Source organism: Ips typographus, linkage group LG3 (genome assembly GCF_016097725.1).
Source record: "Ips typographus isolate SLU linkage group LG3, UJ_Ityp_2.0, whole genome shotgun sequence".
Taxonomy (NCBI): domain Eukaryota; kingdom Metazoa; phylum Arthropoda; class Insecta; order Coleoptera; family Curculionidae; genus Ips; species Ips typographus.
Window position 1 is genome coordinate 5,586,777 of NC_138424.1, and position 16,760 is coordinate 5,603,536.

The 16,760-nt window shown below is 33.2% G+C and overlaps 1 protein-coding gene and 1 long non-coding RNA gene across 4 annotated transcripts in view; one reads left to right on the forward strand and one right to left on the reverse strand.

The window, feature by feature from the left end:
- The window catches only part of ltl (leucine-rich repeat-containing larval translucida), a 31,409-nt gene that overhangs the window by 5,139 nt on the left and 9,510 nt on the right, over positions 1-16,760 (reverse strand). For all 3 annotated transcript variants that reach the window (XM_081976078.1, XM_081976075.1, XM_081976076.1), the window contains 11 exons: positions 15,885-16,071; positions 14,213-14,361; positions 5,971-6,139; positions 5,769-5,904; positions 2,152-2,263; positions 1,816-1,963; positions 1,526-1,756; positions 1,216-1,437; positions 944-1,157; positions 751-888; positions 512-691 (listed from right to left, as the gene is read on the reverse strand). In XM_081976078.1, the coding sequence (XP_081832204.1) occupies positions 512-691; positions 751-888; positions 944-1,157; positions 1,216-1,437; positions 1,526-1,756; positions 1,816-1,963; positions 2,152-2,263; positions 5,769-5,904; positions 5,971-6,139; positions 14,213-14,361; positions 15,885-16,058 (1,873 nt within the window). In that variant the 5' untranslated portion in view covers positions 16,059-16,071. The remainder of the gene's footprint in view (positions 1-511; positions 692-750; positions 889-943; positions 1,158-1,215; positions 1,438-1,525; positions 1,757-1,815; positions 1,964-2,151; positions 2,264-5,768; positions 5,905-5,970; positions 6,140-14,212; positions 14,362-15,884; positions 16,072-16,760) is intronic.
- On the forward strand, positions 7,398-8,508 carry LOC145726829 (uncharacterized). The gene is made up of 3 exons (XR_014177692.1): positions 7,398-7,515; positions 7,587-7,700; positions 7,757-8,508. It is a non-coding gene; the product is annotated as an uncharacterized LOC145726829 (long non-coding RNA).

The window sequence follows — 16,760 nt, forward strand, 5'->3', positions numbered from 1 at the left end:
AGTCATAAGAAAAGGAATGCAACAAGGATGCATATTATCCCCGCTGCTCTTCAATCTACAGGGTGTTTTATTATAAATGCGTCATATTTAGGGATAGATTAAACGTCAAAAAATGGTCCAAAGATGATTCATCATGGAGATACAGGGTGTTAAAATTTGGACAAAAAAATCTAAAACTATTTTTTCAGAACAGCTTCGGATATTTTTATAAAACTTAGTTGATCTCACCTGTTAACGATAAAGCACATTTTGCAATAAAAAAGTATAAGTAGTATAAGTAGTTTTCTTTTGCAAGTATTTTCAAAGTGCCATTTTAATTGAAATTTTAGAGATATACACTTTTTTAATTAAAATTTTTAGGACGCCTGCTTATGGACATTTTTAGAAATTTCAACCGTTTTCCAGCGATTTTTTGGGCCTTTTATCAACATTTTTTTTTTTTTTGAATATTTGAATACCTTGTAGTCTGTACATAAGAAGTTATGAGAATATTTGTATACAATTCGTATACCTTCTAAATGCTGTGTCCGTTCCGTCTCATATGGTTCATTCCGTCTTTGATCCTCTCTCAAAGAAGAATAAAGTTTAGGCTCAATTTGATTGGGAGTTTCTGCTTGGCTTACAATTACGGGTTGGTCGTAAGATGGTTTCGCATATATCGATGGCAAAGACGTTTGTTCTGGAATATACCCTAAAAATATAATATTATTTAAATAACGCGTCACGTTTGCCAATAAGAAAATAACAGACCTAAATAAGCATTCGGTTTTGCTGTAATCGGTTGCTCGTTGAGGGGTTTACAGTGAGATACCCCAGATACTCTGGTATGATTAGTCTCCATTTCGGATCTGATTTCTGGCATTGCAGCATCACATAAAATCGGATTTTCTAATTTAAACACAGGATTAAAACCGCGAAATTATAATATGTATCGCTAACTAACCAGATAATACAATCTTTAAGGTGTCGTACATGCCGTCGTGGATTCCGTGTTCAATTTTACATCGTGTTTTGGTCACGAGTTCCCGGCCTAAAGCCACAATCTGGTTATTAGATAAGTCAGCGTCGCATAACACTGGCAACCCATGAAAATCTCTATCCAAAATGGATAACTGATTGTGGGTTGCCTTTAGTTCCGACAGTCTTGGAAGGTAAGTCTGAAATAAACATACATTTACAGGTACGATCTTCGATGGTACTAAATGATTTCTTTACCTTACTCATTTCCTCCAAAGTCTTGAGCTGATTATGTGAAATATCCAGTAGCCTAAGCTGATCTAAATTTATAAAATCATCTGGGGAGATCCGCCTGAGTTTATTGTGACTAAGATCCAGTCTCAACAATTGCGAAAGTCCACTCAAAGCTGTATTTAGTACTTCCAAAGAATTGTGATCTAATTTCAACTCTGTAAGTGGTATGTTAGGTTCTACAAGATTCTGCAATAATAAATTATTTACGTTGTGTGTCATATTGTTTATAATGCTTTAATTTTTACAATTATTAGTAGTAGGTAAATATTCTTACCGAAGCAGGTCCTAAAATACTTGATATCTGATTATAAGACAAATCCAGCCTCCTAAGCCGTTCTAGTCCAATAATTTCACTGAAAGAAAATTCGGTAAGCAAATTGTTTTCGAGAGAAAGGGTCTCCAGCCTCTTTAATGGTAGTAGGGAATTATTTAATGTAGTTATTTGGTTAAACGACAATTCTAACGTGTCTAATGCTTCACATTCCAGAAAATCCACGGACGTTATCTGTAATAATCACATATGTAGACATGATTCATACTATGAATAAATGCGATTTACTATACCGTATGGATTTGATTGGACTTTAAATCAATCCTTTCGAGTGCTCTACATCTAGCAATCGCTCCGTCTAAAGAGGTTATTTCATTATTGTTGAGGAATAGTGTTTCAAGACGTGGATAGTCGGAAAGTTGTTGCGGAACTCTGATCAATCTAAGACAACAGTGGTTGATGTTAAAAACTATGAACATATTAACGTGTTTTAAAAGTCACATCCTTAATCAATTTACAATTTGAAGCAAACTATTACGTTCGTTTAAAATATCCAAAAAGTAGGTTACGTTAATTCAGCAAAAACCTAAGAAGTAGTACGAGAATACGTACGCTGCAATTTGACTTACCGGTTATCAGAAGCATGTATCATTTTGAGATTTGGTGCTTCATAAGGCAATTGATTTTGCAAGTCTTCAAAAGCGTTTGCGTTCAGGAATAACCAACTCATATTTCGTAATCCTGAAAGCAAATTAGTTTATAATACTTTCATGCTTCTATTCACTGAAAGTACTAAGCATGTTTAAGTTAAATTTTGCTTTCCCTGCGATATTTTTTTGATGATCTGTCACAGTCAAAGCACCATATAACTAAAATGTGTTAGAGTTTGTTGGTTGTATAGGAGGGACAGTTACAAAAAATCATAAATTAAGTAAGTGATATCAAATAAAGTTCTAATAGAAATGGTTACCATATTTTACCTCAGTGATTCGTGAAACAACACTGAATTACAATCAATCACGCTTTACATAAGTTGGTCCGTAACAACCTGAATATTTTCCGATTACTTAATAGATTTTTTTCTTTTAGTTGCAAAATTTTTAACATGTTAGTATTTATAGTTGTTGTGCAACATCTGGTGGCATCTGCACTCAACTCTATGAGTTAGAAAGTACAAATGGCGTTAAATTTTTATTTATAATGTCCTTATCGCACGAAAACGAAATCGGATGACGGCGATATAGTTTTCGCGGAGTATTTTGATATTAGCATTACTATCATTATTGTTTATCCACTATCATACATATGCATTTTTTTCTAATTTTGGCATATAAAGTGACACTTTTCAAAACTGATTAGTAGAGTCCGGATTAAAAAGCACTAAAATTGTGAAAAAAAGCGCTTAAAAAGCAAAATCATTTTCCTCCAAAAATGCATAAAAATCTGTAAAAAAGCACAAAACTCTTTCAGAGATACAATTTTTTTTACTATTTTTGAGTTCAACTTCTAAAAGTTTTCAAACTGCTTTAGAAGCATACGGAAGATTATAATTTGGAAGGTTTTTGAACTGTTTAAAGAGCATATTGAAGGTTCTGGAAGGCTTTAGAGGCATTTGGAAACTCTTACACGGTTCTAGGATTTTTTGGAAGCTTCTAGACTAGTTGAAAAGCATTTGGAATCTATTCGATGACTGTTCTAAATGCTTTTAGAAGCTTCTAGACTGTTTTAAAAGACTTCCGAATGCTTTGGAGGTTCTGTAATGTTTTGAAATCTTTTTAGACTACTTTCGGAGCATTGAAGTTTCTGGACTGTTTTTAAGACATTTTACTTTGAACTTTTGGAAGCTTTTAAATTGCTCTTGAAGCATGCGGAAGCTTTTAGATTGCCTTGAAACTTTTTGAGAGCTTCTAGACTAGTTGAAGACTATTTGGAATGCTTTAGGCTGCTTGAGAAGCATTTTGGAGTTTCTCCAGTGTTTTAAAACCTTTTTAGACTAATTTAGGAGCATTTGTAAGGTGTTTGGACAGTTTCAAGATCCTTAAAGGTTCTAAGGCATTTGAAACCTTGTAGACGTTTGAAGCTGTTACTACTCTAGAAGTATACGGAAGCTGTTAGACTGTCTTGAAATATTTTGAGAGCTTTTAGATAAATTGAAAAGCATTTTTTAGTGTTCTAAAAGCTTTTGGAAGCTTCTAGTCTGTTTTGTAAGCTTTTGTAAGGCATTTTAGAGCTTCTATAGAGTTTTGGAATATTTTTACATTTTTTTAGACTACTTTAGGAGCATTTGGAAATTTTTTTGTCGTTTCAATACAGCAAAAGTCAATATTACCACTTGGCCCAATGGCCTACTGTGCAACGTTACAGAACCAATAAGATTACGTCAAAACTCCTGCGTTTTTCTGTCAAAGCAGTTATTAGTTTATTTTTAAAAACTTGAAAACTTGTTAAAAACTAGTTAAACCATACAAAAATAGCAGTAAATAAGCACAAAAAACTAAAATAAGCACAAAAAGAAGAAAAAAGCAAAAAAAGCATGAACAAAATCTGTCAAATGACGTGTTTTTCTATAAATCGTTCACATTAGATGTCAAAAGTTGGTTGCTTTTATTATTTACAAAAAGCTAAATTTCTAGAAATCCGGACTCTACTGATTAGAGTGACAAAACGTTTTACTTATCGTAACTAGTTACGAAAAGTATCACTTTATGTAACTACTTATGAAAAGTTCATTTCATCACTCTCTGTTTTTATGCATTTCCGTAGAAACATATGGGCGACATCCATCATAACTTGTCATTGTCACAGTTTATACAAGGTGCTATGAAAGTGAATATTTGTGTTAAATCACTTTAAAAGATGGTTTTCACAGCTTTTTGGTCAAAATTAGAAAAAATCATGTATACAACACGTTTCGAAAATGTCTTATTGACATTTCGAACTTTTCGTAACTGGTTACATAAATAGCTATTTAAGGCTTTTTTTCTATGTGATTCCAGTGGCGTGCTTATTTTTTTACTGCTGTCTTCCTTTTTCTCAATAATTGATATAACTTTCTTATATTATATGGAACTCATAATCGAATATAACTTTAAAAAAATTTACATTTTTAAACATTTACTACGACGAAGTATGTCTATAGTTATGCTTACAAATAACTGAAATATGAAGTTAACTTGAAATGAGTAACAGATACTCCAATAACAAATTACTTTTTCAGTATTCTCAAGCACATTAAATTAACTAACGACTAAAAAATTAATTTTTGAATTAACGGTAGAAAAAAAAAAATACAATAAAAAAAAATTAAATTTTGAATCAAAAGTTAAAAACGCAGTAATTTCAAACATTTGTGTGGTCATAGGAACAAGAAATAAATAAACGTTACTTTTGATAGCTGACAACTTGAATAAAAACAAAAAAGCGTAATATTTCAGTTATTTTTAAGATTAACTATACATACTTCCTGTGTAGTAAACGGCATAAAATGTATATTTTTTAAAGTTACAGACAACAAAGTTAGGTAAATTTCTGAGAAAACAGAATACATTAGCAAAAAACTAAGCACGCCACTGGAATCACATCGAATAAGTGCCTTAAGAATGTTTAAGTTTTGATTCGATATTTTAATAAACAAAAAAGTTGTGAGTAGTTTTCAAAAAACGTTCTTTAGCGCCGCAAACTGACAAGATATTGAAATATGGTTTTTGACATTAATTTTTTCTCAAAAAATCGATTTCTAGACATGTTTACTAGTTTTTTTCTGTCTAGCCGGAAAATGGGTTTTTTCTGTGAAAACACACAGTATAGGCGTTTCAATTTGAGTAACTTTGATCACCTATAACTTTTTCGTTTTTAAAGTTATCGGAATAAATAAAATCTACATTGCATAGTTGACTATTTTTTTCTAATTTAAAAGAAAAAATCGAAACGATTTGGAAAGATCTTAAGGTTATAAATATATATTTTTAAAATTTTAAATTAAAAATTTACTTTGACTGGCCAAAATCTTGGGAACAATGGTAGAAAACTTTACGTAAGATGTCAAAAAAGAACATCGGGCTTTTTGGTTCAAGAACTGCCCAAAATCGGTAAAAAATTGTATATTTTTAATTTTATCAAGTCTACCCCTTTATTAGTTTTGTGAAGGACAAAAGTTATCGTTTATTATATTGTGGTGTATTAGGTCAATTAAAATGTCGAAGAAGAAATAATAACTCGAACTCCTATACAAACTGTAAAAACTTACCGTATATCGTGCCATTCAGGTCTGAAATTCTATTCCTTCCTATATGAAGTCTTTGAACATGCAAGGGAATTGCGTTTTTGTCTATCCTGGATATTTGATTTCCCGGTAGTACTAAAGTTTTCAAGTCTGGCAAGCCCTGTAAAATATTCGAAGCAATTTTACAGTTATATCAAGCGCTCAGAATAACAGTATGCTTACTTGCCTGAAAACTATTATACAAAATTTCTTTGATTCTAGTCCTTCCCAGATCAACGGTCTGGATACTTGGCATAAATTTCCATAAATGCCATGGTACCTCTCCTAAGGCTGTGTCAGCAAAGCTTACATACGTCACCTTGGACATACCCAAAAAGGTGTTATCATCAAGATATCTGAAAAAGTTTATAAGTGTTGTAAATAGTATTTTTTTCAAGGTAGTATTTTGTATTTTGTAAATTATACGTGATCTAAATTTGAAACGTCACCCACCAAACTTATTGGAATTTTAAATGTCATTAAATTTTTAATTCTTGAAAGTCTCATTTTTCGGTTTTTTGCTTATATCTCGGAAACGACAAGACCTCTCTAAACAAAATAAAAGCTGCTTAAATTTGCTACAAGTCTTATTCCGTCAAGTTTTTTGATATCTTGTAAAGTATTCGAGATATCCGCTCTTGAAAGTGTGTAATTTTGAAAAATGAAATTTTTGCTCTTGTTGTAGGGTTTGTTGGTAAGCAAGCAATGGCTAAAATGGTCAATTCAACATTTTCTAACATCAAATTGATTCGAAAAGACTGAGCTCTTCCTGTTTCAACAGTGAACTCAACGTCGAAAAGATTCCTGTGAACCCATTCTTGCTATTCCGACGTATATCCATCAGCAAACAAACCAGACGAAGATTTAAAGCTATACATGAAATACGAATTAGCCCCGTTCCCATTAGCCTTATTCAGTGAAAGTGGGATGAGGAAAGAGACTAAGTCAGCGCTGTACAAACTATTCAACACTACGACCAAGGATGTACATGTCGCACAGCTACAAATCGTATTTGACGGAGGGCTTCTCCTTCATAAAGTAATTTGGCAAAGAGGTGCAAAGATATCGACAATCTGCAAGAGTTACATCCACTTTATCACGAAAAACTACCACTGAAAGAGATGTACTGTAGTTTTTGACGGTTATTCGTCATTCATCTCAAGCACAAAAGTAGCAGAGCAGCAAAGGCGCTATCGACTCAGAAAGTCTGCATATTTCAGCAAAGACACCGAGATAAACGTCAAACAAGAAGATTTTCTGTCGAATCAGTTCAACAAAAGCAGACTCGTCAACATGCTTAAGGTGAAGCTTGAGGACAATGGGATTAGGACCCTTCAAGCAGAAAGTGATGTGGACGTTCTGAGTTTGGATACGGCTGTGGAAATGTCGGAAACGACAGCTGTCTGCATTGTGGGAGAAGATGTCGACCTCATCGTCCTTTTGATGGGTAAAGCTCATGCGTATAAGGACATTATTTTTATCAAGCCTGGACGTGGAAAGATGAGAGATTCCCTTATTCTCAGTCTCAAGAGCTTCAGCAACAAGGTTTCAAGGACGTGCTGTTTTTGCATGCATTTCACAACATGTTCCGCATTTCGAAAAAGCAAGTTGCATCTGAAGTTACCAGAGATCCAGAAAGCGTCAGCAGTTTTTTCAGATCCTTCCTCTACCACCGCTCACGTACAAAAGGCAGGTGAAACCTGTATGTTAAAGCGGTATGGAATGCCTACAGGTACAAGTCATTCTTGAAATCGGTGGCCACCATCAAACCTGATAAATCTTGTTTTTCTCCCATCGAAGTAGCAGTAAAACAGCATTCCCTCAGAATATTCTATCAAGTTCAGCTGTGGCTAGGAAATGACCTGCCTCCTCAGATGTATGGGTGGAAGATTGAGAACAACTGCCTGGTCCCCGTGAGTTAGCAGCTGCATCGGACGATATTCTTAAAATAATTTTCTGCGGTTGTACGAAAGACTGTGCCAGCGCGAAGTATGGCTGCAAAAAAGCAAGCCTCACATGTTCCCAAGCATGCCAAAATTGCCAGGGGAACTGCCTGAATGGGGTCCCTCAAATTGACTCCGAAGATGAAGGGGATCAGGAGGATCCTGTGACCGTTTCTTTAGAGGGGTCCCATGGAGACGATAGCGAAACTAAAGATGAAAACGAAGAGGAAGATCAAAGCCTTTCCCCTCTCAAGAAAGCAAAAAATTAACCGAATTCTTCCTACTGTTGTAATGTTTAAATTAAATATCTAATTTTCTAGACAATAAACTTTTTTTTTAATAGTCGACAGTCGGCTTTCATTGATGAAATTCATCTGATGTCATTTTTCAAACGTCAATATATTGAAAATAGCTGAATAGAGATGTAGGTTATCATACATAAAACATACTTGAAATCGTTCAGGACAATCGAAAAATATAATAATATACAGGATGATCCATTTAAAATAGTGAAGTTGGTACCAATTTGCGTACTTACGGTGGTAGCTTAAAAGGAAAATCATTTTAGATTTGAAGACCCCAAAATATCGCAAATATTTAATGATGGGCGTAAATTTACCGTGACCGGTTATGTACCGGTAAGGTAAAGTAAAATTGAAAAAGTAAAATTCAGTGTGACAGGAAAATTTACCAATTTTACCAGTAAATTCCAACTTTCACCTTCTGTAGTTTGAAATTTGAGCACTCTGTAACTGTTTGAGCAGTTTTTAACAAACTTTTTTGTTCTCTTTCAAATTTTTCGTAACTTTCACCGTTTTTGAGGACAAACTAGTTTGATGCAACAAATTTCCAAATTAGTTGAAATTATGGCTTGAAATTTGAACTTTTGGGAGTTCAGGGAGGTTAAACCACTCAAATTTACCGTCTTGAGCTCCTCTTTCCAGTGGTGTAAAGCAAAAAAATGTAATGTGTCCGAAAAATTGCGTACAGAGTGACCACAAACAGTCAATTACCATACTTTCCATGCACACCCTGTATACTGGAAGCAAAAACGGTCCTGCAAACTTACGATGCTGAGTCAAGAAGTTGATGTCGAACATTTTCGGTCTCTTGAAAATTTTTTGTAAAATTCACCGTTTTCGAGTTATCTAGGAAAAACTGGTCTGCTGCAACAAATTTTCAAATCAGTTGAAATTTGAACACCCTATAACTTGGTTATTTTGAGAGGTGGTTCGACCACTTAAAAGAACCGCTTTGAGCTCCTCTTTCTAGTGGTGTAGAGTAAAACATACTATCTTAAAAATTGTGTACAGGGTGACAAAAATAGTGAAACTTCATACTTTGTATACGGGAAGCAAAAACGGTCCTGCAAACTGGAAAATTTTTGGACTGTTGCAATTTTTTTCACTTTCACCGTCTTCCAGTCGCCATCAGTTGAAATTGTGGTCTGACTGAAATTTGAACACGGTTTAAAGACCAAAATTGCCTGTAAAACCCACTTGAAGTAAGAAAATGACTGTTTTAAGCACATTTTTGGAATCCTTATTAAATTTCCTATCCTATAACCTAGAAAATCACTACAAAATTTGGTACAGCCAGGGAGAAAAGAGACGTCGAACATTGAACTGCCAGAAACACAGTTTGAAAGAACAGTCAGGGCCAAAGTCGACTGTAAAACCCACTTGGAGCAAGGAAATGACTGTTTTAAGCACATTTATGGAATTCTCATTCAATTTCCTATCCAATAGCATGAAAAATTGGTGTCAAAATTTGAATTGAATTGCCAGTAACACAATGTTTGTCGTTTACCGGTCAAAAGTAAAATATCTATTTTACCGGTAATTTACCCATCACTACAAATATTTCATCCTAAATTTTTCAAAACGTTAACTTTTGTAGTTTTCGAAATACTCTGTATAGTACATGCCTATGTTATGCTAGCAAAAAACGAAATACTCGGCTAAATCATTCTCATTAATTAACTGCGGAGAGAATGATTTTTTATAGGTGTATGTCTAAGTATTTGAAATATTCTTACAAAAGGGATTAATTAACTTGACCTTATTTAATCAACTCAAAATGCTGTAATTAGTATGATTAGGATAGACAACGCGGACATATAAACAAGAAACCAATTAATCATCGGTATGCATTTTACGCCAATCGACATAATAAGGTATCAAGAAGCAGTAAATAAGAGTTGAGTACATGTAAACCGCACTAAACGCGATTTCTCCTCGTAGTGGCGCCTAATGTTGTGGCGCCTCTTTTGCCGACTTCCGCTCCGCGTGCCGCTCACATTCTTGCATACCCCATTACTAAAAAGCTGTGCTTAAGATAGAGAAACAATACATATTAGATACTGACTCGAAACCCTTTATTTTTGAGATCTTCTATCATCAATATTGCAGCCGAAGTTAGAGCTAATTTGGTCAAAAAGATCTAAAATTGTTTTTTTTTTTCTACGACTGTTTAATAATATACTTATTATTTACTAGTTTTGAATAGATAATAACACCCATTACCTACCCGTGGGTAATACTCACAACAATTACTTACGGGCTTAGTCCACCTGCAGAAACCACCGGTATACAAGTAAAATAGAAGTACAAATGTTTTGAATGTAACAATAGTGAACGTTTGCTTCTTCATTTGTCAAATTAATAGCTATTTATGTACGACGGGCGTTAGAGAGAACATAATGTCCTGAAGGCCGAAAGAGCCAGAGGGCCTATAGCCCGATGGCAAAATTTTAGAAAACCTTAAAGAAAATAAAGCACAAGCTAATAAAAGTTTACATTTGATGGTACAACCATTTGAAGTACAACCATTCCCTTCCTGTTGTACTTGCACAACTCCACTGAAAAAATATGGAGTACTACTTCATTTTTAATAAAAGTTTGTTGCCTAAAAAGTCAAGAGCATCCTAGGATAAAGAAACGTTATGATAACGCCCGCCTATAATGCCTTCAGGTTCCATCGTGTTGTTCCTAAACCTTGATTTACCTTTCTATTACATTGTTACTGTATCTCGAATTACTTTGATTTTTGCAATAGCCGTCAAATTTTCTTATACCAAACCAAACAATATGATGGACTCAGTGATGGCTATAGTCACGTTGACAGCAGATAAGAATACTTTCAATAGAGAGTCGTAGAAAAAATATAGTATTCTACTCGTATGTAATGGATATTACTCACTCAATGATTTACCACACTAAGGCGTATAGCAAACTTCATCTTCGTTAATAATTTAATGTCCGACAGGGCTATTATTTCATCAATAAGGACACCTATTAAGGTCAATTCTATGACAGATAATGCGCTAGGGCGTTATTTTTCATAATGCCCTCAAGTTTTTTATAATGCCTTCTGACCATTTTCAATTTTTGGTGGTCATTTTGTTGAAATTGATGCACGCTATATGAACCATTCATTTAACAAACCTTGCTTTTAAACAATAGAAATATTAAAAAATGCAACTGTAAGTACCACACCACAATTTTCTGTAAAATTTTGCATAGTTCCTGTGTACACTAATTATATAAAGTGCCTATACATTAGTCACTCAAATTCACACATATTTACAGATACATTACTGAACTACATATCCCACAATAAACATTTTTCTCTAATTTCGTCTTCTAAATATTTCAACTCAAATTTAACCAAAAAAATAGTAAATAAAATGGTCCGTTTCAATTGGCCAGCAGTTCATTTATAAAAAAATTTATTAGCAGACGAAAATCCCGACTCTCATTAGCCCAGTATATTGAAGAAATTACTTCTAATAAAGTGCACGTTAAAAATGTCCGTTTTTAGAAAATATCATATAATCTTGACATACTCCTCATCCTGCACATTGAATCAGTATACAGGGTGTCCCATAAGTAATGGTAAATAATGTAATCACGTCTTAATGGGGTCAAAATATATATTTTTTTAATTCATTTTTTCACTTCACTTTTATTATCTACTCAGTTTTAAGCCAGCTAATAGAGGTCGCCATCTAAAACCAGTGATTGGCTTTAAAAATCACTCTAACTTCTTTCTAGTAAGGCGAATTGACAACTGAAATCTAAGTATCGGTTTTCCAATATTTTTTTTTACAAAAAAGGTATACTTAGTTGGCATCCTTAAGATAAACAGTTTGCGAGATATTTGCAATTAAAGTATTCGTGCCAAACATGATTGCAATTTGTAATCTTCTTGGAGGATGGAGCCTTAGATCATTTCTCATTACAAGTGAGAAATTACTTTTTCAAAATTTTATTTTTTATTTTCTGACCAGCACCAAGTTTTACCTGAAGCATTTTGTGTATGAAGAAGAACAGTAATAGACAGTTACTTTAATTTTTTGATTTTTAAACTCAAATCACTTAACAACAAAACAAAAACACAAAAAAAAAAGATAATGTTTTACAAAGAAAAGGTTAAAATTAATAGTTAGTCCGTTTTTTTAGGTAAAATGTTCCAACAGAGTACATTGAGGAAAGGCGTAGCGAGATTGTCTATTTTTATTTTTTTACCAAGAAACTTCAAGTTATTCGTGAGTAATTAAAAAAAAACAACTTCACCCCCTGTATTTCTGTTTTTCGTCTGAGGTAAGTTGTGCTAAATCGAATTATTTTGGTCCCTTAAATCCGCTATTAAATTATTTACCATTACTTATGGGACACCCTGTATAGTTGTGTGCAAAATGTTTCTTTTACGCCAATATTTTAGAGTACTTTAGACTGAATAATTCTTAGGGTACAAACTTTTGACCTACGGTCTCAGAACCGCAAGTCGTCATTTAAAGAATAATAATAAAATAATAAATAAATTTAACAAGCAAAGATATACCACGTACTTATTAGTAAATAACGTACTTGGTCCATTAATATTTCTCATCAGTTAATTTAATTAAGCAGCTCATATTTTTATTTGTGGGTAATTAATCAACTAACGATAGGAGGATCTCGTTACCCTACAAGAATTACACTTACATATGAGAATGGCTGCTGACATCTACTCAAATAATTATCATTTTATTGGTAATAAAACGACCATTAAAGTGGCGCCTCGGTTTACGATAAAATCGAGGAATGAATAATAAATCATTTTATTGGTAAATTGTATTAAGGCGGAGATTCTATTATTTTTATCCTAAATTTCAATGTTACGACACTAATAGACTGGCAACAGTCAGTTCTAATCAGAATTCCCCAGTTAAATAATTTTGAATTATCTAATGTTAATAGTAGTTATTGAAATACTAATCCATTACCAGTGCAATGCTGCATATTATTCATCTTTATTGTGTCTAACAGGCAGACAATACTTATTATTAATTAAAATCTAATTTATTATTGCTAAAATACACACTTTGTGCAAAATGTTCAGGACCATCCTAATATTTTGGAAATCACGCTTCCTATAAAAAAAGTCTGTATAAAAGTTGTAGGGATTATCAAAAGTTTTAGGATATTTTGTAAATGGGGATAATACATCAAGGTGCTCCATAAAGTACGTACATATAAAAATTGTTTTTTTTTTTAATTATAAATGTATTGATTTGGATTTATTTTCTTAAAACTGCTGTAAATTTGGCACCATTTTTCTATTTGCTCGTTCTATACCTAAACTAAGCAGTTTGATCAGAAATGTTGCGTTCTCATTATTTTTATAATTGTCGATATTGGTTAAATGAAAATCCTCATTCGATGCAAGAAGCACATAGCTATGATACTAGAGAACTGATGACATTTTTTCATGTTAGAACATCTAATTATTTCCTAAAAATGTTACACATTTTGATATACGCCTAAGGAAGTTTCTGTCGAGTTATATCTTCTTCTAAGTTTTGTTTATTCAATAGTCAGTAGTCCTGTACTAAAAAAAAAACAGATTTACGCAGACCAAGAAGAAGACCGGGGTATTTTGCCCAGATTCTTAAGAAAATGTTGGTTAGGAAATGTTAGGTATGCTAAAACAGAATTATTATGTTAGAATGGAAAACTATCTCCAACTGGAAAATCAGTCAGAAAGTGGATATGCACGACACTTTTCACTTTTGACACTTTTCATCTTGTTGGCTTTGAAGTTCTATATGCCAGCTTATCACATGCACAGTTGTTGTACCATATTTAACCTTAACGTAACAAGTTCTACGACTGGTGTTTCGATTTATAAATACAAACAGAACAAGCCAAATACCAACTTTTTCGTGCGCAAAATAGCGACTTTGCACACGCGAGTAGAAAAACGTTGTTAGTTATCAAGCTGTACCTATACAATCTTGATACGTAGTTTTTCTAAATCTATGATGAGTGAACAGAAAACGCGTCTCTTTTCCAAAAATGTTGTAGGTTTTAAATTGTGATCTAATTCAAGACTTGCCAGTTTTCTCATCTGCTTGACGTCATTTAAAATGATTACAATTCTGAGTAAAGCTTTTCTTTTTTAATAAATAAACTAATAAAAAAAATTAATAATGAGACTCACCCCAAGTAGTCGTGATTGAGTTTGATACTTTCAATCGTGACGTTGATTTCTCGGAATTGTCGATACTGCAAATCTTGCAGATTAGATCTATCCAGCCTGAGGTTGATTTTTTCATGCGGATGAAAGTGGCCTCTTAACAAATCGACTACCTGGAATTAACATTAGTTTATGGACGTAATCCTTCATAAACTAACATCTTATAGAAAAACCTTTTTTTTAAAGACAAAAGAAATAAAGTACTGCAATTTTTACACCAAAGATTTTCTATGGAATTTGTAATAATTTTTTCAAGATATTTAACGCAAAACCACAAATTTTGGAAAAACGTCAGAAACCGGGAATTGTTATGCAAACTACCAAAAAACTCCAAAATTTCAAATACAATGGCACCTTGAAAATACGTTACAAAAGGAAGCTACGTTTAGTAGTAACAACTTTGATTAAACTTTTTTTCTCTGTTTTTTGAAATAAAGTGAAGTCAATAGTTGCTTGAATGAACTTGCGATAACTTGTGAGGTCACTTTGAACCATTTATTTTAATAAATACTTCTTAAAAATTTAACACGTAAAATGCTATGTTGCGCGTTAAAAAAAAAAGCACTGTACTAAAACGTTATTTGTGGAAAAACAACATACTTTCATTATGGAGATGATTATTACGAATAAATTTTAACACACATAAACACATTAGATACAACAGTCAAATTTACAACAGAAACTAAACAAAATAACGAGAGTCACTTAAATTGCAAATCCAATCATCCAATAATAATAAAAAGGTATAAAAAGTTTACTGATAGAACCAAAATTATTTGCAAGAATCCACTGAATGATACTTATTTCCTTGAAATAAAAAGTAAATTCATACGATTTACTGCACTGGCTTTTCGGGCTCGTGCGTAATCATCATACTCATAGGAATAATAAGTATCATTCCGTGCTTGTAAGATAATATACTAGAATATATGACCCGTGTGGTATGGCAAATTAATGGACTCGTGTGATCACTAGCAATAATTCCCACAGTCGTGAGTGTAAAAATGCTTATACCACACTAACACTAGTAATGTAAATAAGTATTATATGACGGCTTCATCGTTGATAAGGTTAACTATATTATAAGTTGTCAAATACGTCTGAAAGGCATTATCACTAAAACATTATTAAATCACTAGTTTATATTGAAACGCAATGCGTTGCATTTGATTTTCTTCTTTAGGAAAAAATGGTCAAAACTGTGATAAAATTGATCATTACGTAACTCAAAAGAAGCTATGTAATGGATCATTACCATGCTAGTCGTAGATGAATCACTATTACAGTGTAGCTGATAGAAAAAAACCTGCTCACCACTGCATCACCCTGCTTTTCAAGGGTGCCAAACTCAATGCTTGACGACAAAAAGTTTCGAAGTTACCTCAGTTTCTTTTAAGCAACTTTTGACTTACCTCAACAAAAAATTGATCAAAGTTATACCAATAGCTTGCTTTAAATTAAAGTTGTCAGTGCGCCCACTTGTAGACGTTTCCCGAGCCTGAGTCGCAAACTTTTGTATGGGGCAAAATATCAAAAATAAACTCTCCACGTCAATATATCGCAAAGACGTCGTACAAAAGTACAACCGGTCATAAGTTATTGACAGGTGTACGTGTTATGTCATTTGAACAGTTACCTGAGTAAACGAGAGCATATTCTCGCAAGTTATACTAGTAGTTCGTGTCTGGGGAGCTATTACTTGGCAGTCACATGGGAGTATATCCCTCCATACGTGACATTTAATTGCACCTGATGCTTCCATGGCTGCTATAATTAGTGTCACAAATAATCGTACGATGGTTTTGTCCATTTTTCTTCAAGATCTGTAAATATAAAAATGCAGGATAAGTAACCAACAATATCTTCGGGTAATTTAAAAGGTAACTGTGAATACAATTTAAGCAGAATGTGAGAAATCAGTGTTCTTTTGTGCTCCATTTTGCGTGCACAAAATTGAATTTTGCGCACGATTGCTTTTGCAGGGTTTTGACTCAACAAAGTTGGTGTTTTGTTTTGTTTGTATTTTTATAAATCGAAACATCAATCGTAAAAGTGTCTCCATATATCCGATCCACAAATATGACAGACAAATACAAACCTTCACTTAACTTTTAAAGTTCTAGTTATATTTGTTTTCTGTGTGGTTAATTTGTTATCAAATGGATTTTTCAATTCATCGTCTTCTGATGAAGAAGTCATGGAAATGCTACGAGTGGCCAAGGCGTTTTCGGTAAACTAACCACAAAAATATCTATCAGAATGTAATCAGCTCTAGAATTTCATCGTTCGAAAACCCACTTAAAAAGTTCCTATATTGGTTAAATAATATTGGATAACAGAACGATTAACGGAACTAGAGCTGAAATGGAAAACCCCCACAACTGGACAATAATAAATTCCCACTTCCTCACAAGACTAACTACACATTGGAACATTTTACCTAAAAAACGGACTAATTTTAAAGCTAACTTTTGTTAAATTTATCGGAATGATGACTATTTAACCGATAGAG